This window comes from Panthera onca, chromosome D3 (genome assembly GCF_046562875.1).
Source record: "Panthera onca isolate mPanOnc1 chromosome D3, mPanOnc1 haplotype 2, whole genome shotgun sequence".
NCBI lineage: Eukaryota > Metazoa > Chordata > Mammalia > Carnivora > Felidae > Panthera > Panthera onca.
The window spans coordinates 2195030-2221080 of NC_138350.1; the positions used below are offsets into that span (position 1 = coordinate 2195030).

At 51.8% G+C, this 26051-nt stretch overlaps 1 protein-coding gene and 1 long non-coding RNA gene across 10 annotated transcripts in view; one reads left to right on the forward strand and one right to left on the reverse strand.

Moving 5' to 3' along the window:
• The window catches only part of GLT1D1 (glycosyltransferase 1 domain containing 1), a 92712-nt gene that overhangs the window by 60368 nt on the left and 6293 nt on the right, over positions 1-26051 (reverse strand). For 7 of the 9 annotated variants that reach the window (XR_014135847.1, XR_014135846.1, XR_013551416.2 and 4 more), the window contains exon 3: positions 9621-9769. Coding sequence is in view for 5 of the 9 variants with exons in the window: in XM_060612068.3 (XP_060468051.1) it covers positions 9621-9769 (149 nt within the window). In the remaining 4 variants the exon portion in view is untranslated. Of the gene's footprint in view, positions 1-9620; positions 9770-20824; positions 21073-21839; positions 21948-26051 lie in introns of those variants that run through there. The other 2 variants (XM_060612065.3, XM_060612066.3) reach the window with 2 other exon arrangements.
• LOC132665256 (uncharacterized) lies at positions 21983-23232 on the forward strand. Its single transcript, XR_013551418.2, has 2 exons — positions 21983-22061; positions 22455-23232. It is a non-coding gene; the product is annotated as an uncharacterized LOC132665256 (long non-coding RNA).

Genomic DNA, 26051 nt, shown 5'->3' on the forward strand with positions numbered 1-26051 from the left:
CCGGCATCTGTGACGGAGAAGGAGCAGTCCACGTGCAGCCAGGCTGGGGATCAGAGTAGCAGGTGCCGTGCTAGCGAGGGCCCAGGGGAGACGTAGGGCGCCCCCGGGGCCACCATGGCTTCAGGGAGCATGATGCAGGGCTGTTGTAGGAACCCGAGCCATCCGAGACCCTGCACATGTAAAGGAAGAGGGGATCTGCCAGGGAGCGAGTCTGTTCTGAGTGAAGCACTCTGGGCTGGTGACAGGCTGAGTCAGGGGACATTGGATGAGCTCAGACGTGTGAGGCATCGGGTGTGCGCAGATCAAGCCACATGACGTGCTTAGCAGAAGCGACTCCCCAGAGGGACTTGCAGAGTCAGCCAAAAATTGCAGGAGACACTGGCCGGCAAACCACCAAACAGACCAGCTCTAACTGGAGTGTTCCTACTGGGATTTCTCAAACCAGCCATCCCGCCCGAGATTCAGTGTGTCGGTCACAGGGGACTCGCCTTCCCTCTTATTCGCCCGAGAATTCTTTCTGTCAGTGCAAATTAGCACATTCCGTCTTTTTTCCTCTCTGGCAAGGTGGCCCTTTCCCTGCAATCTGACGGCTAAGGATTCAGCCTCTAGATACTCAGCCCAAGAATCGCGCCCACGGGCACCAGGAGGTGGCTGGGGAAAGCAAAGATGGGAAGCAACTCAGATACATCAGTGAAGACCAGCCTTTAGCAAAAAAGAAAAAGAAGAAGAAGAGAAAAAGAGGGGCACCTGGGTGGCTCAGTCAGGTAAGTGTCCGACTTCGGCTCAGGCCATGATCTCATGGTCCGTGAGTTCGAGCCCCACGTCGGGCTCTGTGCTGACAGCTCAGAGCCTGGAGCCTGCCTCAGATTCTGTGTCTCCCTCTCTCTCTGCCCCTCCCCCACTCTGTTTCTCTCTCAAAAGTACATAAACATTAAAAAAATTAAAAAGAAAAAGAAACAAGAGGTGCATATGTTTTGTGTGTGTGTGTTTACACTGACACAAAAAGACTCAAAACAATCTACTGTCACATGAGAAAAATCAAGTGCAGACTGGCGTATATATATATATGTGTATGTATATACATATATACATATACATATATAAATACACATTTGTATATATGTGTAAGTTCTGTGAAAGAATACACAAAATACTGGTTGTCATTGCCTCTGGACAAGGGACCCACAAGGCCACAGATCTGGGATGGGAGGGAAACTTACTTTTCACTCTAACATTTTATGTGGTCGGTGCTGTTTACCATGGACAGGTGCGCCCTTTTCCAAAACTACAGATGGTTGTAGGAAACCACTCCCGGTAGAGATAAGTCACGGCATGTCATGGGTGTGGACTTCTGGGGATGCTGAGACAGGGGGAATGGGTTTAGCACGTGGGACGGACACCGATCTTTGGGGACGGGAGGGAGGTATGAGGTGGGAAGAATAATGGGCCCCAAAGATGTCCATTCCTAATTCCTGGATCCTAAGAATGTTTCAGGGGAGAGGCAGGCTAAGCTATTTAGAATCGAGGGGGCCAGTCAGCTAACCCTAAAATGCGAGAGATCATCCTGGATTACCGAGGCAGGCCAGTGTAATCACGGGGGCCTTACAGGTGGAAGAGGCGGGCCAATGAGCTCCCAGGGCCGCCATGTGAGGAGGACCAGACTGGCCCTCACCGGCTCTCGGGATGGGAGTGCGTGTCCCTCCAGAAGGTGGACAATAAGGAAACAGACTTGCCACCAAAGCCTCCGGAGAGAAACACAGCCCCCACCAACATCTTGGTTTTAGCCCCATGAGATCCCTTTCAGCTCTGTGACCTGGCGAGCTGGAGAACCATACATGTGCGTTGTATTGTGCCCCTGGGCTTGTGGCGAATTGTGACAGTGCCGACAGGGGGCGAATATGGATGGCATCCCCCTGACAAAAACTGCCACTTTAGGAGGGGAAAGAAAATCGCAGAGGAAGTCTCGTTCCTTGAAATCTCCAAAGACCGAACAGTGGACACCTGAAAGATACTACACCGAGTAATCACAGAAGCTGCTCGAAAGTTGTGAGAACGTTCCGGAATGAAAATGATCAGCCCCGCTAGTTAATTAAGCCAACTGGCAAGCGCTCCCATATATCAAACCTAATTTAGTAGGAAAAACATCAGACTTTAACACCAGACCACCCTGGCTCAGAATCCAGGTTCTTTGCTTGGAAAACGCGTAACTGAGTGAGTCGCTGAGTTTTTCTGAACCTCAGCCATCTCGTCTGTGAAATGGAGGCCACAACTGGCTGACGTACTCGGGAGATTAAATGGCTCCCTGCATAAGCCATACGGGTACAGCATGGACTCCATGTGATACAGTATCAGCGTGCTTCACGCCGAACAAGTTTCGAAATACATAAATCCGGGAGCCGTCTGCATTAAGTCAGCACCTGGGAGAATGGAATGTGGGATATTTCATTTACTTCTCTATCTTTTTCTCAACACTTGTTCTATGGTTAAGAAAACAAAGCAACGCTCCCAACATTCTAGAAGTCCTCTGCTATGGCATGATGTGTATAAATGTCTGCAAACTCCTACTGACCCTTCAAAACCTCCCTCAGCCATGCCCTTCTCGCTAAAGTCTTCTCCAAGTTCCTCAGAAGTCACCCACCCCACTTGGATGCCAGGCCATGTATCGTAAGGCTTTGGGATTGATCTGTAGGTTGGAAAATCCTGGAGAACAGGAATTGTGGCTTATTAGTTTTGTACCCCTTGCTCCTAATACGATACCTGCTAAAAGTTCAATCTTCCAACAGCACTTGTGGAAATGAGCTGAGCCTGACAACTGGGATACAAACTATTTCCAAGTGCATTTACTCAGAGCCACCCAAGTGGCTGGTCATATTCACAGATCAGTGGCTCTGCTAGAAATGTCTCATTCCCAATAGTCTGCTGGGAAGAAACACCACAGGTTCCTGAACCCGGCTCCTTTATCAGCCACACAGCACCACCTGCTTCCTCACCAGGTTCAAGCCCGAGCAGATTCTCAACGAGAAACGGAGAAAGGGCGTCATCAAAACGCTTCTCATGCAGCTTCCTGCCAACATCAGGTCACCTGGGAAACTTGCTTGGTGCGCCATTTAGGGCATACGAAGGAGACCCCAGGGGGCGTCCTGCACAAGAGCAGGCTTCTATTATATTTTAGACAAGGGTAGCTGTGAAGTTCTGTTCCCATATACTTGAACGACTGGTGGGTATACACGTCAAAAGTCTTTCACAGACGTGTCCAGGAGGGAAGAACAAATACAATGTGTTACTTTGAAAGCTAATCTGGTCATTGGTCCGTCGCTTAAATAAAGCATTGAAATTCATATGTTTTTTTTTTTTTAATAACTGCATTGCACCTGGAATATAGCTGCAGTAAATATTCATACTGTTAATGTGCTTTTTCTCATCCCTTGACTATTGGTCTTAGCAACTGCGATTACCTAATTATCCGCTCAGCAAATACTGGTTTTAAAGCGAAAAGTGAACTTCCATTTGTCCATGCCGTGAAGGTTTTATTTAGATATATTTACTGCACCCAGACATACACAAGTGACGAGTGACGAGCGACTGTTGGGCAGTATGCATCGGCGGCAGCTGTAAAAATGCACACGCCTGGGAGGCTGCTGTGCCACTCTGAGAAAATCCTAGAGACGGGTTCCCAAGGTTCCTGCAGAAACCGGCTCATCACAACATCATTCACAGTTGAGGGGCAAAACGGAAGTAAGACGTGGCCGTTCATAATCACGCCATCGAAGACCATTCAGTGACGGGGAAATGTCCCTGATGTGTTGGTAGGTAAACCAGACTGTGGAACTGTCATAGGATCAGCTTTTATTATTTATTTGTTTATTTTATTTAAATTCAAGTTCGTTAACATACGATTTAGTCTTGGCTTCAGGAGCAGAAACCACTGATTCATCTCTTACCTACAACACCCAGTGCCCATCCCGAAAGTGCCCTCCTAATGCCCATCCCCCATCTAGCCCATCCCCCCCACCTCCCCTCCATAAACCCTCAGTTTCTTCTCTGTATTTGTCTCTTAGGGTTTGTCTCCCTCTCTGTTTTCATCTTATTTTTCCTTCCCTTCCCATATGTTCATCTGTTGAGTTTCTCAAATTCCACGGATGAGTGAAGTCATATGATATCTTTCTCTGACTAATTTCGCTTCACATAATACCCTCTAGTTCCATCCACGTTGTTGCAAATGGCAAGATTGCATTCTTTTTCATTGCCGAGTAGTATTCCATTGTGTATAAACCACATCTTCTTTATCCATTTATCAGTCAATGGACATTTCAGCTCTTTCCATGATTTGGCTATTGTCGAAAGCGCTGCTATAAACATTGATCGCGGTTTTTAAAATACACACACAAATTGCAGAGAGAGGGAGACTGGACATTACCAGACATTTATAGCAACTACCACAGTGCTTGGCACAGGCAACAATTCATGTTTTTTTTTTTAAGAAGTTGCAAGTTTATATTGAAGAGTGTATCTTGTTTTATAAACTTAATTTTGAAAAAAAAACAAAATAAATAAAAACAAACACATAGAACAGTGGTTATGTCTGGGTAGTGAAACTTGGAGTGCTGTATTTCCTTCTTTGTGTTTTTATGAAGTTTCCAAATCCTGCTTATCTGTAATTTTAAAAACCAATAATTGCCATATATTTTTTTATTCAAAAAATTTTTATGTTTTATTTATTTTTGGGAGAGAGAGAGAGAGAGAGAGAAAGACATCGTGAGCAGGGGAGGGACAGAGAGAGAGGGAGACACAGAATGGGAAGCAGGCTCCAGGCTCTGAGCTGTCAGCACAGAGCCCGACGTGGGGCTCGAACTCACGGACTGAGTGAAGTCGGACACTTAACCGACTGAGCCACCCTGGGGCCCCTAAATGCTATATATTTTAAAAGATAGTTTAGGGGCGCCTGGGTGGCGCAGTCGGTTAAGCGTCCGACTTCGGCCAGGTCACAATCTCGCGGTCCGGGAGTTCGAGCCCCGCGTCAGGCTCTGGGCTGATGGCTCGGAGCCTGGAGCCTGTTTCCGATTCTGTGTCTCCCTCTCTCTCTGCCCCTCCCCCGTTCATGCTCTGTCTCTCTCTGTCCCAAAAATAAATAAAAAACGTTGAAAAAATTTAAAAAAAAAAAAAAATAAAAGATAGTTTAATCTAATGAAGACCGCTTCAGAAACATAGCACAGAATGGAATCCTACGCAGCCAGCTACCAGCACTGGGCGGCGTCCGTGGTCCAGGGCACAGAGACGGCACGGGGTGGCCACACGGTCCCGGGCATGGAAACCCCCAGACACGGTAAGTGAAAGTCACCAGGTGCGTGGCGCCATCTCGACTTGCCGACTGCGGTTCTAATGCTTTCTGTGGTTTGCTGCTCAGAGGAGGGGCTGACTTTCAAAGAGATGACCCTCGGGAATAAATGAATAAATGGCGTGTAGCTACCATAAAGACAGCAGCTGGGAATAAACGCATGAAAGTCTAACTAAATCTACCAAGGGGGGCGCTGTTTCACTTCTCCACATTTGGGACCGCCAGCAGTAAGATCCTTTCCCTTGTGCAACAGGCTTCGGGAGGGTTTCCTTCCTCCTACCAATCGTGAGAGTAAAGCACAGCCTTGGGCAACATTGTGCATTTCCTCCATTTATCTGAAAGAAAGGCCAAGCATGGTAAAATTGAGAAAAACTGAAGTTTGCAGGGAAAAACCCGGGGCCGTGACCAGAGTGAGGGCGAATCGGTCCTCCCATCTGCTGGTTAAGCACGGACGGGAGTAGCCTTTCTAGAGGGCGACTTGTTGGTGTCCATCCAAGCGAAGAATACACAGTCCTCTGGCCGCTGGTTTATTCAGAGAATTCACTCCACCAGTGTCCCCACAGAGTGAAGTGAAAAATGTGGTCAGAGCTGCTGTGGCGTTACTTGTGAGAGCGAGACCTGGAGAGACTTTTAATAAACACGACGCATCCTTCCGGAGGTATACCACACAGCCGGGAAAAAGAGCAAGGCAGAAGTAGCCCTACTGATCTGGAAAGGTCTCTGAGATGTGTCGTGCAGATGCTGAGTCACCCACTTGTGGGCACAAAACACGCTCCACGCGTGCGTGTGCAAGACATTTAAAAAACAGACATAATTTTATAGACAAAAATACAGCTGAAGGCCAACAGAATCACCAGCCTCAGGGCCTGAAGCCTTGTGAGTGCACAGCACCTACAACAGCCAGTGACAACCTCGTAAATGTTCCCAAGGAGCTTGAAGAGCCGTGAACTTTATCTTGGCCTCCACGACGCAAGTCACACTGTTCCTTCTCCTATTTTGAGATCAACCTCAGACTCTGTGTCCCGGGACACTTGCGACAGAATCTGCCATCACAAGCTTGTTCAGCAGAAAAGAGCCCTCCGGGAGACGCCATCACAAGCTTGTTCAGCAGAAAAGAGCCCTCCGGGAGAAACGCTCTCGGGAACATCTTCCCTGCTGGCAGAAAACAATTCATGCTGATGGTTCCAGGCAGGGTGGCAAAAATGCGGAAGCACAGGTGTATTCTCATAGGGTTAGAAGCTGAGACGTCCGTGTAGAGATATTTGCTGCAATGACGGTGGGAGAAAATAACTGACGACAACTTGCGCGCCCGCTGATTGAAGCCTGGTTAGATGATGGCTGTCCCGTGCACGGGATGCTAGGCAAGTGCTGACACAAGGTGGTCTATACCTGTGCTGCTGTGGGAAAGCCTCCCAGAGGCACTGTTAGATGGTGAAAAGCAAGATGCTCAGAATTTGTAGATGCTCAGAATTTGCTTCAGCAAGAAGCTCCCATTCATGCTTTTGTGGAGGAGATCGTACAAATACGCGCACGGGCTCCCGTGGCGGCCAGCCTCCAAGGTGGCCAGCGCCTGGCGGTCACGCTCGGCGGGGCCCCTGCCCACCTTGAAGACGGCTGACCCGTGTACCCGTGTAACCGGCAGAGGCTATAGACCTCACGCCGTATGGCTTCGAAGACTGGCTCATAACAGACAAACCAGCTTCCCGTGTGCCCTCTCTTGGAGAAGCTGACCGCCATGTCTTGAGGACACCCCAGAAACCTCGGCAGAGGCCCGCATGGCGAGGGACTGAGGGCTTTTGTCAAAAGCCGTGCGACGGCGCCACCTTGCAAATGAAACGGCTCACGCGGGACTGGTCAGGCCTCCAGATGACGCGGCCCCGGCCTTGGCATGTGGTAAGGAGTCTCGACTGCAGCCTTGCCAGACCCCTGAGACAGAATCCCCCGGCGAAGCTGATTCTGATTCCAGACCCACAGAAGCGATTCGGATGGTACGTGTATCGCTACATGCTGCTCACCTTTGGTTGGGGGTAATTTGCCAGGTACTGACAGAGAACTAGTCCAGGACTTCTAACACAGTTCCCGGAAAGCACACCAGAAAATGATAAGTAGTTGCCTCGGGGGATAAGAAATTCGACAGGTGGAATAAGAATTGGGAGAAAGGTTTGCTTTTTGTGCTGTATCATCCCGTTACGTTCGCGCTACACTGAAGGGAGGTTTTAACACGTGCGTGTGGCAGCTTCAATTGTATAGAGTATACTGGGTTTTTTTTTAATGTTTATTTATTTATTCTGAGAGGGAGAGAGAGGGAGAGAGAGGGAGAGAATCCCAAGCAGGCTCTGCACCATCAGGGCAGAGCCCGACGTGGGGCCCGATCTCGCGAACCGTGAGATCAGGACCTGAGCCGAAATCGAGTTGGACACTTAACTGAGCCGCCAGGAGCCCCTACAAAGAGTACATGGCAGAATGCGCCCAGATAGGACACGAGCATCCAGACGGGACCCCGCTCCCTGCGGTGGGCGCGGGAGGCAGCGGGGAGAGCCCGAGAACAGGAAGTGACTTGGACGCTGTGTTCAGAAGCAGGCCGTCACCGTTGGCCATGACACTTCCGAAACTTTCAGAAGCTTGGCGCGTTTTTCCGACTAGAGCTGCACTCCCGTGGATAACTGGGGCCCTCAAGTGACACACAAGCTCCCGAAATGTGTCACCGGTGCCATGTCAGTTAATTCACGTGTGGAAAAACGCGCGCGTTGTGCAGCTAAGACGAAATGATCTGTTCTGCCTTCACTTGGGGGTCTCTGTGCTCTCGCTGACGTCAAGCTGGCCTCGTGAGTGTTAACAAGAAATATCCCAAACTTGGGGCGCCTGGGTGGTGCAGTCGGTTAAGCGTCCGACTTCAGCCAGGTCCCGATCTCGCGGTCCGTGAGTTCGAGCCCCGCGTCAGGCTCTGGGCTGATGGCTCGGAGCCTGGAGCCTGTTTCCGATTCTGTGTCTCCCTCTCTCTCTGCCCCTCCCCCGCTCATGCTCTGTCTCTCTCTGTCCCAAAAATAAATAAAAAACGTTGAAAAACAAATTTAAAAAAAAAAAAAGAGAAATATCCCAAACTGTAGCTACACCCAAAAGAGGGACTGTGTGCACGTGCTTTCAATGACCCTGGGAAGCAGCGTCGGAGGGTCCCGCGTGCAGTGATCGGTTAATTTCTCAGAGAGGGTACTGTTGTTCACCTTCACTATTTACCTGTCAAGAGCTCGTACTCTGTGAAGCTACACTAAATACTACGCGGCTCTGGGCCAAGGAGAGAGAAGTACATCATTTCTGTGCAGCGGTGAAGGTTTGTGCCCTGTCGGTGCCCGGACAGCTGGTAAGCTTTATTTCTGGGTGTGTCTGTGAGGGAGTTTCTGGGCAGGATGAATCAGCATTCCAGTGTGATGCAAGCGGGTCCTACCCAATCTGCCGGAAGCCCAGATAGAACAAGAAGGCAGAGGAAGAGCAAATTCACTCTCTCTGTTGAGCTGAGACGGCCCTCTTCCTTCCCCCGTGCCCAGACATCCCAGTGCCTGGTTCTCGGGCTTTCAGGCTCAACCAGCCACTCACGCCAGCCACCCCTCCGATTCTCAGACCTCCAGACTCAGACTGAAATGCAGCACGGGCTGTTCTGGTGTTTCCAGCCTGCCGATGGCAGACCATGAGACCTTGGGCCTCTGCACTCACACAAGCCACTCGCCATAAATCTCGTCTTAAATGTGTCTCTCCATGTCCCCTGGGTCTTGTCTCTCTGGAGAGCCCTGCCTAACACACCAGTAGAAAAGATAGCCCCAAAGCTTTGTTCGCTGCCCACTGGACATGAATAGCAAACTAATTCTGATGTTCTGCGTTACATCACCTATTTAACACCCAGTTCCTCGAATGGAATGGTATTTAAGCGGGCTTTGGGATCTCAGTGTTGGGTGCAGTTTTTCATGCGTGCCCGTTCTGTGTTTGCAAAAGACGCGTATGTTTAACTCCTGAAAGTTATACTTTGAGTTACAAGATGTACATCGAAGGCGTTGAGGATAGTAGCTGTCAGTACAGCAGAAGACCTTCAACACCCATCGGTCCCCAACTGGCACGGTTATGTCATTTTAGAAGGTTACTCACAAAGAAGGCCAGAGCAGAAAGAAGATTGTGTCCCTCCCAGTTTCGAACCGGATAAACAGGATAAACCGTTTCAGCTGTTTTGTCTGGGGTTGTGCGTGCGTCTGGTTCTCATGACTTTTGGTGTGTCAACTTTGACGAGAAAGACGGTTACCTTGCAGGAGTCTGCCTCCTCTGTACAGATGAAGGGCCACTGCTGCCTCCAGGCTCTCGGCCTCGATGAGCTTGGCGATTTCAGACGAGCTTTCCAAGTCGGAGGCATCTTTCAGAATACACATGTGGCCTGCAGCCTCCAGGTGGTCCCTTTATCGACAAATACAAACAGAGGGAGGAAAAAAAAGGAGGTAAAAGGTAAATATACCACAGGCGGCCGCTACGACTGAGATCTTGAATCCAAAGGTTATTTAAGTCAAAAAGTTAAGAAAACGTATTTTCTGAATTGTCCTGTAAGGGGCAATCCTCCCAAAATACAGGACAAGGCTCATAGCCACTGACAACAACCATTCACCCACCCAGGGTCCGGTCCCTGGGACTGTGGTCAGGACCAAGGCCAGCGGGTTGAAGGGCTAATTCAGGAAGTCTCTGCAGCCCTGAGACAAAGGACACGCATTTTTCAGTGGCATTTGCTGTGCCAGAAAGCTCCGTGTTTTATGTCCTTGATTCCACTTTTTTCTCCTGTCCCTTAATTATGGATGATACCCAAAGTTTGCTTTTAGGCATCTAAAATTCAGCTATTTTTTTAAAGTTTATTTATTTATTTATTTATTTTGAGACACACAGAGAGAGAGAGAGCACAAGCAGGAGGTGGGCAGAGAGAGAGAGACAATCCCAAGCGGGCTCTGCACTGTCAGCACAGAGTCTGACGTGAGGCTCAAACTCATGAACCGTGAGATCATGACCTGAGCCAAACCAAGAGTCAGATGCCCAACTGACTGAACCACCCAGGAGTCCCTAAAATTCAGTTCTTAATAGAGACTTCAAAAGACATTTCATGGCCTTTCCATTCTACCTCAAAAATATCTTTCACACGTGTCTTTCTTCTCATCCTAGTTCAGTTCCTTGTAACATAAATCTAGAATATAAATCTGATTAAAAAAAACCTTTCTGAATGACAACAGCATGAGCAAAATCAAAAGACAAACAGAAAACTGGGAAAAAAAACTACTTATAACACTTACAAAAGGAAAGAAGCGAATCTGCTTCATAAATAAAGAGCTCTCATAGATCAATAAGAAGAAAAAAACAGGTAACAACTCGATACCAAAATAGGCATGGACCTAAGTCGCAGTGCATAGAAACAGAAATTCAACTGGGGTTCTTAGATACAGGAAATGGTGGCCAACTTTAGTCGTCTTTTTAACAAAGAATGTCTGTAAAGATCAAAAGTCTGCCTAAGGCTTTGTGAAATAAACACCCCTCTGCATCATTTCTGAGCAGGTAAACTGGTACAACCTCTTTGGTGGGCAACGAAGCAACAGCTAGCACACTTAAAATGCACAAACTCGGTGACCAAACACCTCCACTTCCAGGAATTAATTCCAAAACACACTTGGATGTGAGTGCAAACACGTGCATCCATGAAGAGGCTCCTCGGCTGTGTTTCACCTACCGAAAAGCCTGGAAGTGACCTCAGTGTGCGGCAGAGGCGACCGGTTACATGATGGCACGTACAAGACAAGCTCTCCGGCCATTAAAGCTCCGCTGCCCTCATGCAGTAGACCTCTGCAAAGCACAGTGGAACCCTTGAGCAACATGGGACTTTGGGGTGTCACTCCCGCTCCACGCAGTTGAAAATCCACGTATAACGTTGATTCCTCCAAAACTTCCCTGACAGCCTGTTGCTGGCTGGAAGTCTTACTAACAACACACACACACGTCGATTAACCCAGAACTTGTATGGTACGCGTAGGATATACCGTATTCTTAACAATAAACTAGGGAAAAGAAGATGTTATTCAGAAAATCATAAAGAAGAGGAAATACAGTTACAGTCCTGTACTGTATTGGGAAAAAAAAACAAAAACAAAAACAACTCTGGATGTAAGTGGACCCGTGCAGTGCAAACCCCATGTTGTTCCAGAGTCAGCTGTACTTGGGAATCAACTGCCGTATACATGGGATATGGGATACTGGTTAATGAAAAGAGCCAGGGGAAGAATACTTGAATGAAACAACGGCTGAATGGGTCTCCGGGATGAAGTCCAAATGCCTTGGCCTAGCACACAGCGCCGTCAACAGCCTGTATGCCCTGCCAGTGCCTGCCAGCCGCACCCCCACCCCCCATCCCCCACCCGAGCTCCAGACCTGCCTTCCACCCGCAGGGCACCCGACGCGGCATGCATTCTGCGTCCCCATGGCCACGACAGGCCATTTCCTGATGCCAGCTCTTCTCAGTGACATCCAACAGCCCCTGATCGCATTACACATCTGTCTCTCCATCACGCTGAGCCTCTCTCTCTCTTTCTCTCTCTCTCTCATGATCCTTCTGAGCCGCAGATAAGGGAGTCACGTTGCACGTCAGCTTTGATTACAAAGCCAGCCCGTAGGTGACGACCAAACACACTTAAAATTACACTCGAGCATCTTAGATCACCCAGAAGTCGCTGTAGTACAAAGTTCAAGTCCAACAAAGCCTTTTTTCTGCTTGTTTTTACTGCAACAATAAAATGGCTTGTTATTTCTTCAGCTAAACACCGGGTGAATTAGTTGGCTGGCGTTTAGGAGCAATAGTGTAAGGAAAAGAACAAGGAAAAGAATAAAAGAACGAGGGAAGTAGAATCTTTAAGCAAAGTGGTCATCAAATGGCCAAGCTGTTTGCAACGTGGGAGCCACATGCAAACTAAGGAATTCTGCACAAACAGCGGGTTCACGCGTGTTGCTCCCGCCCACTCCGGGGAGTAGGGCGAGAAGCATCCACCTGCACTACTCTGGGAATGATAATGGCTCTCTCTGTGTTCTCTTCTTGTGCTGTGATTAAATGCACAATGTTGCAGCTGTCACTGAGCAAATAAAGACAAACTGAGATCCTGACACGTAAGTCTGCTTAAGCTGTTGAAGTGCAATGAGTACCTTGATCTTATGGTTTCCGCCCTTAACGCTGATCAATCATCGTCGGCCAGTAGCACCGCCCCTCCTCCCCTCACCCCACCTCGACTCCTCTGGCAGGGCTGAGGGCGACCTACAAGCAGAATCAGCTCACGTCAGCCTAAACATGGGTATGACACAAAAATAAGAATTCGGTGTGCTTCTGAGCATGGGCGAATAACTGTCATTCCATTTCCTTAAAGCTCTAAGAAAGAAGAAACCAAAAACAAATGTGTTGATGAGTGGAAAAGAAACAGTTTGAATTCCACTTGGAAGGACCCATTGCTGAGCCATTTCTGGCTTATGTGGAATTGATAAGATAGGACATATGGAATGGAGGTGGTGAGGTACAGATAATGGGTTGTTCTTGATCTATTAAACATATTTTTAAATGGCATTTTAACGCCAACTTCATGATCTTATAAATATTCCTACATATATATATATAATCTCCCTAATTCTCTATGACTAAGAGTTTGCCCTTGTTTCTGCTTGGCTTTTGATGCCTTTAAATTGCTCTGTCCCGATTCCTTCTGTAAGTGATCATTTGGTTCAACTAAACTTGAACCTGAACTTGACTGAAGGCTGTTTGGAGAAAGAAAGCATCGCCAACAAATTAAGAGTTTTTAAGCATTTACTCGGCAGTTCCAGGAAGAGACGGAACTATGCGCACACACCTGACTCCAGATTCGATGGGATCCTACCTGCTTCGACCTGCCTGAAAGCCATCCTCTTTAACTCAGTGGGTAGAGAAGCTTGATCATTTGTGTGTTGAACTTATGCAAATAAGGAGTGGGGGCACCTGGCCAGGCCCAGTGCTTCTCACAGGACACAGCACCACCTGGCCGGCCGGCCGCCTCAGTGGCAGCTCGGGGAGACACGGGGATGTGCTGTTTCTTGCGGGGGAAAGTTGGCTGGCTTGGGGCAGAACGGTGCTCTCTGCACAGCATTTCAAGAATTTGTGATGTGTCAAAGAAATCGTGCTGGTCTTGGGATGAGGGCGCTCGTGGAGATGTGCGAAGGCCTTGCACAAGGGCTCAGGCCCTAGTCTGGGATGGCAAACCAGAGGAGACATTGCCCCAGGGAAACTTCGGGGGATTATGTGAGCTGATAATACATTTGCAGGACAGGATATTACTTGGAATAATATGCTGTCAGTGTGTTTTGTAAACTGTAGAGTTTATCTCCTTTTTGACTGGGATTCTAATGGGAATCTGGTAGTCAAGAGGTTACTGTTGTGGAGCCAGTCGTTTTCAAAAGGGTGCAAAGTCCCATGAGAAAACAGGCAAAATGACCAGGTCAGGAAGGGCCTGCTGAGATTGGACTCGTGAGGTAAGTAAGTAAGTAAATAAATAAATGGGGTGGAAAACCACGAGATGTGATGAGCTAGCCTGAATAGAGATGTGCTAAGTGCCTGAATGGAGATATGCTAAGTGCCTGAATAGAGATGTGCTAAGTGTCCGAACAGAGATGTGCTAAGTGCCTGAATGGAGATATGCTAAGTGTCTGAATAGAGATGTGCTAAGTGCCTGAATAGAGATATGTTAAGTGCCCAAACAGATGCACTAAGTGCCTGAATAAGGATGATGAGGGAGCCTAAGGCAAGTTGAGGGCCAAGCAGGAGCTAACAACACCTTCCCCTCCCCCACACCCCCCCTCCCCGCCCACACAAGTGGGATGTGTGTGACATTCCTCAGGCACTGCTGGCTGCCCAAGAACACAGGAAAGGACAGAAAACAAATGGTTAAACTGACAGAGATCACAGGACCAGAGTCTCCATCAGTTTACAAATATCTTAGTAAATTACAAGAAAAGGGCCATCTTATCAATAGCCTCACGTCTAGGAACTCCCTACTGTCTTCAGGCTAATGCTTTGCTAGGGGGAAAACAGCCTTAGCTTGACAACAGCCAGGCCTCCAGTGATCTGTGGGTCTTTAGCAGATGGAAATCCCTTTAAGAAACTTCCTCTTGACTTCACCTCCCCCCCCACTCCACAGTATATAAACTGTCACACTTACAGAGGCAGCTCTTTCTGCCCACGGGACCTGTCCCTGAGCTTTAATAAAATCATATTTTTGCACCAAGATGTCAAGAGTTCTTTCTTGGCCTTTGGCTCTGAACCCCCCCCCCCCACCCTCCCAAAGGCTCCAAAACCCCATCAGAGATGTGTTAAGTGCCTGAATAGACATGTGCTAAATGCCCAAAGTGATGTGCTAAGTGCCTGAAGAGGTGTGTTAAGCACCTGAATAGAGATGAGCTAAGTGTAAAATACGTACACAGCTCATTAAAAATTTCTGGAGTGATGAAACGTTGACATGATCTTTTCACATGCTGAGTTCAAAAGAATACATTACAATTAATTTTATGCATTTCTTTTTGCTTTGTTTAATGTGGCCACTGGAATATGTAAAATGACGCACTCATTCGCACGGTTTCAGGGACCAGGTAGGCAGCTGTCCCAGTACTGCCCGTTCTGCCAATTTACCAGGAGAAAAAAAGGTGTTTTAGTATCTATGGAAAACTTTCTGATTTTGTATTTTTTTAGAGAGAAAGAGAGACAGAGTGTGAGCAGGGAAGGGGCAGAGTGAGAGAGGGAGACACAGCATCCCAAGCAGGCTCCAGGCTCCGAGCTGTCAGCACGGAGCCCGACGTGGGGCTCGAACTCACGAACTGCGAGATCATGACCTGAGAAAAGTCGGACACTTAACCGACTGAGCCCCCCCAGGCACCCCGGAATTTTCTGATTTTTAATGTTCCCAAAGGTATTTCTTGCTCCTTCAATGTGTTCAAAAGTTCCTGGGGGTCTGCTTTCCACTTTCCTTGATAAAAATTAGTGAACCTTTCACACCCATACTGGTGGCCTCCACAGCAGAGGCATCCCATGTTCCCCCTCCTACAACCCCGAATGTCCCTGTCACCCACCCGAGTAGGGGGCACCCCACCCCAGGCCCAGGCATGTTCCTGCTGGCTTGTGCCCATCGGAACATCCAGCTGCCCAAGCCCCCGCCCTGGACATGTAGCCCTGGGACCTGGGGGTGGACTTGTGGAGACTCAGACTCTCCTTCTTGCTGGGCAGGAAGTGGAGGGACCAGCAAGGAAAATCCAGCAGGAATGGGAAGTGGACCAAGGCAAGAGTGGACTCCTGTCCTTACCGTCTGAGCTGCAAAACCCAGCCTGAAGCCTGCCCCACCTCCAGACCCTTGACAGGAGGAGCCGCTCAGTCCCCTGCCTTCTCCAGGCAGTTTGCACTGGCTTTCAGTTACTTAAAGCTGAAAATCTCTGATGCCGCTACGGACAAGGAGCATAGAGCCTTTACCGTTCACGTTCACCTGCTTGCCACATCAAGCCCTGTGTGAAGCCATCCAGTCTCTGACCACAATCTTATCTTTCCCCCAGGCTCCTCAATCACGAAAACCACAAAGACCTCTGACCTCACAGCCCCTCACCTCCAAGCCGCCCCGCCTCCCACTCCCGGCAAAGATTCCTTTTCCCATCATTTCAGCGATTTTCTTGTCAATACCTTGGCCTCTCCTCTCCCCTGGCCTTTTGTACCATACTCGGTGTATCCAGCAAGGCTCCAGCCACCCGCTTAGGCTTGGCCAGGGCTGCAGGGTGAGATGGGGTGGGAGGGCGGTGGCCCCGGGCGCCAGCTCCCAGCCCCCTTGCTCGTCATTTCAGGGACCCTTCGCAGCACAGGGCGCAGCTCCCCCCCATCCTCACCGGAGCGTGCCTCTCCCTTGGCTCCCCTGCGCTTTCCGCCCCGGAAGCCAGGGCCGCCTGGGTCCCAGCCTGGGTGTCTGCCTCTCGCGGCCTGGCTGGGACGCGTGTGTCCCGCCCTGGGCCAGGGGTGTCTCTGTGGTCTCGCAGCCCCTGGCGGGACGGCACACAGGATGTGCTCGCAGTGTGTACCCCCCGCAGGGCCTGGCCCCACTCTGCCATACACACAGGTCCGCGGAACCAGCCCTGTCCTCTCCCAGGCCCTTCCCATCGCTCGCAGACCCCCGCTCTCCCTCGTCCCCCCCGACCCCCACCCCGGTGGCCTCCGCAGCAGCCTGCGGTCCTGTGAGCGCTCCGTTCTCACTTTTCCTTCCTCCCAAACGCTGGGCGGCCGCCGTGGAACCCAGGACTACCACAGCGGGAAGGAGTCCGGATTGGGTCCACGCCACCCTGGGGACACTCCCTTCCTGCCAGCGCATCTCCATACAGGCTTCTGTTTGCCTCCGTTATCTACAGCGGTGCCCAGTCTTGCACACCCTGTTCGGGAAGGAGAAAGAGGACAAGCCGGCGACAGCCTCCGTGCAAAGTCCAGCGCCCCGTGGGTGACTCTCGTGCTCGTTGGGATGCCAGCACGATCATCCGTGGCCGTCGCTGAGCCTCAGAACGCCCTTCTCGGGCTGGAACAGCCTCAGCCTTGCCCTTCCCTGTGCCCGTGGGAGCCCTGCAGTCAAAGCTCCAGGCACGGCCCCCAGTGCCCCAACAAGAGCTTGGTTCACAGCAGGGGTCAGAAGTCCTTTCCTGGAAATGACCCGAGAGTACACACCTTGGGGCTTGTGGGCAGCTGGTCGCGGTCCAGCTGCTCGGACAGCCACCGCCATTGGCAAGCAGCGGCCAGCACCACCCCTGGGAGCTGCCACGCCCTCCAGATTGTACTCATAGGACAGGCCCTGCCTTGCTTGGCCCTCGGCCATAACTTTGTCCGGCCTTGATGGAGAAGATTATTTCAAGGGTTCTGAGGACCAGCCTCCCACTTTTGAGACTATGGATCCCCCATGATTTCACGAAAACAACTGTGTGGAAAATATATATATATATATATATATATATATATATACACACATATATCTTACATCCATTACTCATGCAATTTATTTCTCCACCACCAGTGAAATGAACTTTGTTCCCTAGGTTTCTGACCCTGTTTTTAACTTACCAGAGCACCTCCTAATTGTGACCTTTTTTGTTAAGGGCTGATCTGAACCCGTCCGCCTGATTTAGAGGCTTGTCAAGATTGTTGTCAGGTTCTTCCGGGAAATGTTTACAGCTTCAGGGGATTAGAGGTGGGTGGGGAAACCACAGGTCCCCTCTGCCCACCGCTCGGACAGCCAGACCAGCCAACCTGGCGGTTGAATCTGCACCACAGTGGGGCCAGGGGCTGACTCCCTGACTACGTGTTCACACAGGGGCCCCCAGAACCCCTCCAGTAAACCACAGACCCTCGACACTGGTAATTATTTCTGAGATGCTTTACGCTAATGAACAAATCTAACACTTGCAGTGCTTAGGAAACAACTCCAGATTAGGGTATTTAAAATGCTAATTAACAGCCGGCCCCGGAGTTAGAACACAGAATGAACTGGGGCGCCTCGGTGGCTGTGCTGGTTAAGCATCTGACTCTTGTTTTCAGCTCAGTTCATGATCCCAGCATCGTGGGTTCGAGCCCCAATGGGCTCCGCACTGAGCGTGAAGCCTGCTCAAGACTCTCTCTCTCTCTCTGTCTCTCTCTCTCCCGCCCCCCTCTTTCCCACTTGTTCTGTCTCTAAAAATAAATGAAATTTTTTGGGGTGCCTGGGTGGCTCAGTCGGTTAAGCGTCCGACTTCAGCTCAGGTCACGATCTCACGGTCCGTGGGTTCGAGCCCCGCGTCGGGCTCTGTGCTGACAGCACGGAGCCTGGAGCCTGCTTCGGGTTCTGTGTCTCCCTCTCTCTCTGCCCCTCCCCTGCTCGTGCTCTCTCAATAAATAAATAAATGTTAAAATTTTTTTTCTTTAAAGAACACAAGGTGAGCTCACATGCACAGCACACGGAGGGGTACCTGAAGGGCCACACAGACAGTAAGAGTGTCCCTGTCTAGTGACTGATCCCCAGACAAACTATTCCCCCCAAACAGCGTCTTCCAAGCTTGCACCTTCGAAAACTCTTCATCTTTCGGGACCCATAAAATGGAGACCTCCCGTTGGCCTGGCCCACGTCCCAAACCTGAACCTCAGTAGCCAGGAAATGCATCACTTTCGAGGAGACCTAGCACACACCAGTCGGGCCCCTCCGACTGGGTTCAGCTGGCTCACGGGACCCAGGAGCCCCGACCTCCCAGCCAGCCAGGCCTGTCTCCGCCCTGCGGTTCTAAGGCTCCACGAAACCCGCTCTTGTCCCCGATCCCTCGGGAAGTTCTCCCCTGCTTGTGAGATGGGGCGGCCCTGCTCCGTGCCTCGTTTTCCCCTGGATAAAGGGCACCAGACCTCTCACTCGATTATTCTAGCTTTGTCGTTGACACGCTCCACATTCCACAGCCAAGCCCTGTTTATTTTACTCCTGAAATGTGGCAAACCCACACTTAGCCTCCTCTGCCCATCCTCATCCACCCTCCAGAATGCAGCCCAAAGGACCTTCTACAACACAGAAGTCAGATAGCTTTTGGTGGCTTAATTCTGTTGGTGGCCCAAAACCGTAGGTCCGGTGTGACTGGGCCCCCCCTACCTCTCCAGCCTTATCTGCCCACCTCAGCCAGAGTGGGTTTTCTCTCAGCACTACTGACATTTGGGGCTGGATCATTCTCCACTGTGGGGACAACCCCGGGCATCGTAGGCTGTTCAGCAGCACCCTGGCCTCTACCCACTGGATGTCAGTGGTCTCTCACACCCAGTGTAACAACCAAAAATGTCTCCAGACAATGCCCAGTGTCCCCCGGGGGACAAAACTGCTCCTTCCTCCTCTGCACATCCTTCTGGCCCCTGATCCCACTAAGAATCACTCATCTAGCATATCGGGCATTGCTAAGGCCACACAACTCGGATCCGAAAGGGATGTGCTCTCCCCCATGGTCCCACCCGCTGCCCCTTTGCCTAGGACACCGTCCTCCCTGTACGTCCAGCCTTCCCCACCTGGCCAGTTAGGGCCCATGGTATCATGAATCGCTCACATTTATTAAATGCATATTGAGCACCAGGCCCTGTTGTAAATGCTGAAAATGTTCGAACTCGCATTTAAACCTCATAAGGAACCTATGAGGCAGGTCATATCAGTTCCCCTCTTTGTGGGTAAGAACTCTGAGCAGCAGAGCTCAGGTGACCGGACCTACGTCGCACGTGCTGGGGAGCCCGCAAGTGAAGGCAGGAAGCCCTGCCCCAGAGTTTGTGTCTTCCACCGGTCTGTGTGTTTCCCCTAGCCTGGGATGGGTCACCCACCTCCCTGCTCTCGGGACACCTCACCTCTACCTGCCTATGGATGTACTCATGACGATTCAGCGTCCCTACTTACGGACAGGGGGTTAACTTACAACTACAAACAGATGCACCAGAAGGGGCCCCGTTTTTCTCTGTAAAGCTCCCATCTTATCTAACTCAGACACCCTCCTCTGCTAGACTGAAGGGAACCCCAATCTTACGCATTTGGGGGTCTCCCTCCCCCACTGTCCACGGTCACTTGAGGGTCAGAGGGGTCTTTGGCTCTGGCTCCACAAGAACCTCTGTCTTCATAGGGACCTCCGTCCCCTCCCCTTCCAGGACACCTGGCATTCTCCTCGAGGAACCTCCGTTTTTACACGACACCAGATGCCTTTGGCAACCTCTGATTTTTCTTTTTCTGCAATCCCTCCAGGGCGAAGGGCAGACAAAGCTGGCCCTGAACAGACCGAAGCACAAAGAACAATTGTTGTCATGCTTCATGAAGCACAGCTGGGAAGAGAGCAGAGTCACTCAGGGGCCCCGCGCCCCAGCTGAAGGCCAGCAGTCTCGCTGGACATGCCTGCCTCCTTCTGCTTACGGCCCCCTGGCTGGGAGCGCCTGGGGGCCTGAGGTTCACATGGACAGTTCACATCCAGAGCCAAACGGTAAAGAAAGACATGCTTTCTCTGGCTCCCTGTGGGACCTGGCCTCTCTCTCTGACACCCTTTCCCGGCACTCGCCCCCTGACTCGTGTCTCCCAGAGAGCCTGGCCTTCTTTCCGTCTCTCAGGCATGTCAAGCTGGCCTCGGGACCCGTGCTCGTGCTATTACCCTCCTCCCCAGCTGTCCTCCCAGATCTCAGGGACTGCCTCGCTCGGTCACAGAGGTCTCAGCTTAAATGTCACCATCTCAGAGAGCCTCCCCTGAGCCCACGGCCCTAATCACCGTCTGGAGCTGCCTCCTTTACTTCTCTTCACTCCCGCAGAGTCTTTCCCCTGCTGGCACGTGCTCCACGAGAGCAGAGGCCACCCTGCCCTCCTCACTGTGGGTGCCCATGAGTGAAGCAGGGTCACTGCCGTCCGACGGCAGATAAACCCGAATGATGCCCATCCTCACCGTGAAATCCTAATCGCCAAGCTCAGAAAACTGATGTACCCTCCACCCGTCATGAGAGAGGATCCTGCTGCTCTCCGTCTTTAGAAGACCCGTAACATGTTTCAGTGGAAAGGGACGTTAAAGGGTGGGCTTTGCCCCGATGGCTCATTTTAATGATGGGGAAGCTGACCCGCAGAGGGGAAGTAAATTAAGAAATTTCATGAAGCAAGCCGGTTCAAAAAAAGAAGAAGTTGTTTCCATTAAGCCCAGGCAGCAATCTGCTCCCGCCCCCCCCCCCCCCCCCCCCGGGGAGGCTCACAGGCCAGTGAGGAGGAGAGAACAAGTCCCCAGGGAAACAAAGGACAAGATAATTGCAGAAGTGAGTGTGGAGAAGGTAAGCACCCTGGAAGAGGAAGATGCGCCCAGACAGCGCGGGGGTGGGGTGGGGGGGCGCCGGGAGGCCCCCGCGGGCGGCAGGGCCCCGAGCAATGACGTCCCCGCCCCCCCCCCCCCCCACCGCGGGCGCCCACCCCAAGGAGGAGGGCAGGCCCGCAAATGTGCCGCGCCCTGGGCTGGAAACCCTCCCGAAGCCCGGGCTTCAGCAGACCCTCCTGCACCCAGGACTCCGCGCCAACGCCACTCCGGCCGCGAGGCCTCCCGGAGCATCCTGCCCAAAGGGCTCCCGTGCACAGAGCGGTCCCTGCCCCATCAGATAACGCTGCGCGTGTCACCGCGTGCGGCCCTGCGCTTCCGCGCTGTCTTCTGCCCACCGCAATGTAGGCGCCGCGCAGTCCCCAGACCTGGGCGCTCCGGGGACGCGGAAGCCAGGCACGCCGGGACCCGCGTGGGGACCCCCCCCCACCCCGGACCCCCTCCCCAGCGGCCCGTGGGGGCGGCGCGTGCGGCGGGCCCGGGAGCCGGGAGCCGCGGTCCAGGCCCCGCGCGCGCACAGGCCCCACGCGCGCCGAGCCCGTCCGTTTGTGCGCGCGGTCTGGGGGGGGCCGGGGGCCCAGGAGCGCCCCGCGCCGGCACCTACCGGACGCGCTCGGCCGTGACGGCGTTGCCCGTGTGCCGCCGCAGCACGGCCAGGAACAGGAGCCGCATGCCGCCGCCGCCCGGCCATCGACCGCCCGCCGCCGCCGACCAGGCCCAGGGCGGGGGCGGGGCCGGGGACGCGGACCCGGACCCCGGCGGCGGGCGGTGGCGCTCGCTCGGTCGGTTCCGCCCGCCGCTCCCGAGGCCTCGCCCGCGCTCGCCGGTTCGGCGCTGGGGTCCCAGGCGCGCGCGGGGTGGGGGGTCGGGGGGGCGGGAGGGAGCGCGACACCGCTCCCGCGGGACCGGCACCCCGGGTTCCTCGGGGCCCCTCCCAGGGGAACCAGAAGAGACCACGGCTGGACTCTCAGGGGTCCAGGGGCAACCGTGGGTCCGCTCTTACAGGGACCAGGTGTGGCTGTGGGGCTGCTCCCAAGGGGGCCAGGCTGTAGGTCTGCTCCCTTGGGGACCAGCAGCAGAGGGGATCTGGGGTCCCCTCCCACAGGGACCAGGGCTGGTCACGCCCCCCCCCCGCCCCCCACTTCCAGCCCCCTGGGACCCAGGGGTAGTTGCCGGTTGCTCCCATGGGATGTATGAGGCGCTGGGTCTCTTCCCACAGGGGCCAACAGCAGGGGTGACTGTAGATCCCCTCCCTCAGGAGCCAGAGGAGGCCACGGAAGGACTGCCATCCGCGCCGGGGTGGCCAGCGTCTGCCCGATGGGTATCAGCACCAGGGATCTACGATGATGCTTGAGAAATCAGATAGGAAGCCATCATTTCCACAACTGACCAGATCTAAGAGGCAACCGACCCCTTTAGATGTGTTAAAGATAAACTGGGCTATATTGAGCTTTTCTAAGTTCATTTGAGCACAAGTTGATTCCAGGGGAGAAGTGCTAAACTGGAAGAGGTTGGGGCAGGACAGGAGCTCCGGGAGAGACCTGTACACAGAAAATGCTGACGCAAAGCCAGATGGTTAATTGGCTACAGCCTGAAGCCTAGTTGGCTGTCTCTGATTGGTTGTTCTTACATTTCGATTCGGGTAACCTTAACCTTGAGGCCTTTACAGGCTCCCTCCGGGCTTATTCACTTCAGCACCAAGGCATCAGAGCCCGGTGGGTCTAGGGGCCTTTGTTTAATTTAACACAACGGGGCTGGGCCGGGGCTCTTCAGTTCACCATGGTGGCTGATGACTCACTTCAATTCCTTCATGATCTCCATTTCAATTCCTGTTTTAAGAAGAATCTGAAGCTTATTTCTTGGCTCCACAGTCACCAGGGACGCAGGTTTATTTCTAACTCCGGCATCCCAGTGTTTGGCCTCTGTTCCCAGCAGGGCCACAAGGTGAAGCTTGAGTGCTGAAGCCCCACCCATCACACTCACGTTCCAGGCAGCAGGGAGCAGGGGCAAAAGGGCACAACAAAATGACACTTTTACTTTTAAGAGCTCCTCCTGGAGTGTCACCCAGCCCTGAGGCCTTTATCTTACCGTGTACCTGGCCACGTCTTCCATCCAGGGCAGCTGGGAAACGTAGCGTGACTGCTGGGCACATTATCACCCTGAATCAAATGGCAGTCACTTAGCAATAACAGGTTCCAGGGGCTTGTCTGTGGACAGATCTTTTCCAGGGCAAAGCACTCCACCCACTAACAGGCCCACATCAAAGATGATGGCTTGTGTGAACGCCCTGACCGCCGTGCTGGGACCCTTCCCAATCCTCCTATCCCTGAGTCTGAGCTTAGTCATGGCTCCAACCTCCCCCTTGCTTGGGAAGATGTCATCGGTAGGGTAGGCACCGGGTAGATGCTTGTTGAATTAAGTGAAATCGTTGAATTTGCACTGCTGTGAAATTTTGTTCCCACGATGATGCATTCCTGATTAAAAAAAAAAATTTTTTTTAATGTTTATTTATTTTTGAGACAGAGAGACAGAGCATGAGCAGGGGAGGGGCAGAGAGAGAGGGAGACACAGAATCCGAAGCAGGCTCCAGGCTCTGAGCTGTCAGCACAGAGCCCGACGCGGGCTTGAACTCACGGGCCGCAAGATCATGACCCGAGCTGAAGTCGGACGCTCAACCGACTGAGCCACCCAGGCGCCCCTCCTGATTTTTTAATGGAAGTCAGTGCTGCTATAGGATTTGCTGGGCTGAAATTCACTGTCGTTGGATTTTTCTGGCATACACCTGTTCTGTAGGGTAGGAGATTCTGACAGATCTTTGGGGGCCCATTTCTTTGTTCATTCATTGCTTCCGTGTGCCCATTTAGGAGACAAAAGAAGGACCGTAAACAGTATCATAGCTAATTAGTTCATTTTGGTGAAGTCTTTTGTGATTCTCCCAAGTAGGCAGTGAAAAGGGTTCACAGACAAATGTGATATCACGGGATGACATAGAAATAATTAGTGGGGGGGGGGGGCATGACTAGAACAGAAAAGGTCGTAAGCATCTCTTACGTTTCTCCAGATGCTTCTAACACAAGGGCCTTAAAATATATGTAAAGCAAAATCTATTTTTTCTTTCATCATAGTGTTTGCTTAGACTACTTCTCCAGTTCACGGCACCAGGAACAATGAAACTATGTTATTTGCCCCGTGTAAAAGTGATCGCATTTTCGGGGCGAGATACTGACTTTAGAAATGGCTCATGATAAAAATCAACACTTGACGTCTTTTTTCCTCTCTCTCTCTCTTTTTGCTTCATGACACTAACAAACGAGGTACGCTCCTTCTCTTTTTCTATCAGGTTCCAGTCTCTGCACCACCTTTGTCCCCCCACCACAGTACTGAGAACTAGAAACGTGGCGTGCGGGGTGGGGGGCGGGGATCTTCCTGAAATCAGAAGACACACAGACAACTGTGGTTTAAGTGCCCTGGTTAGCTTTCCTTTCTCTGGCTTTCCGGACAGCACTTGACATGATCAAATGCAAAAGAAAGCCACAGGTCTAAAGGAACTGGTTTCTTCTAGTGTTGCTTGGCGAACGGGGGGGGTGGGGGGGGGAGGGGGTGGGGGGGTTGGGGGGGTGGGGAGTCAACCAGAACCGGACGATCTTCCCTTCGAACTTTCAGCAAAAGGCAAGCAGCCCTTTCTTCCCACTGCTGTTCTGAAGGTGGGGCGTGGTGGGTTCTTAACTCTTCAGCACAAGGAAGCTCATCCCCAAGATTCTCATCGTTGCCACACGAGACGGTCCGCGTGAACGCACCGTTGCTGCTCTGTGGCCCCATGGGTCTTGTAACACAAGAGACAAAGGTCCAATTCTGTGCACGTCAGAGGCTGATGAAAGGGAAGAGATTCTACCTGCTGCTAGTAACAACCTGTCGTATGCTGAGAGCCGTATTTATTCTTTAAATTTTTTCATTTATTTGTATTAAACGCCCACATGTTTAGCACATACAGATACACAAAACAGAATTTAAAAATCACACCGAATCCCACTGCCCTGAGGTAAACACCTTGAGCACTTGGGTCTCAGGTTTCTCCAGACTCTGTGACTCTAATCTCGAAAACAGTCGCACCCCCCCACCCCCCTGCGGCCACCAGGGTTGCAGGCACTGGGCAGTTTACTCCCCCACCAGGCCTCCCCCCACCCTGGACGGTAGGCACTACTGTTCTCAGCCCTTTACAGATGAAGGAACGGAGACTCGAGAAGGTAGGATGTCTCCGAGAGTAGCAGACAGAACGGATGCCGCTGTCCCTTTGACTCGGCTATACGGACACGGTATTTTGTTGTCGACTTTCATCGCTTTGGTTTGTGCTTGTCATTGCGTTACAAAAAGTAAAAATGCTTTACACGGGTTGGGTTTTTGTTGTTGTTCTGTTATTTGCTCTTTTTTACTTTTACTTAATAATCGTGGTAGGCACAGTGCTAACGTGGCCCCAAGATTTCCAGCCTCCTGATGCCTGTCATCTTCCAGTTATTCAATCAAACGCCCAACCAGGTGGTGGGGTGAGGAGAATTTGTAGGCTAAGTTCCCAATCAGTCGCCCTTAAAATGGGGAGATTATGCGTGGCGAGTCTCATCCAGTAACTGTCCCTTTAAAGGTGCTGGGCGTTTCCTGATGTCAACAAGGCTCTGGTGTGAGAGGGACGCGAGGTCGGGGAGGTTCTCTGCCGCTGCCCTTGGGGCCCACGGTGGCCACGAGCACGGAGCAGAGGCAGGCCCTTGGGGCGGAGGCCACCCCCACACCCCCACCTGACAGCTGGCAGGAAACTGGCACCTTT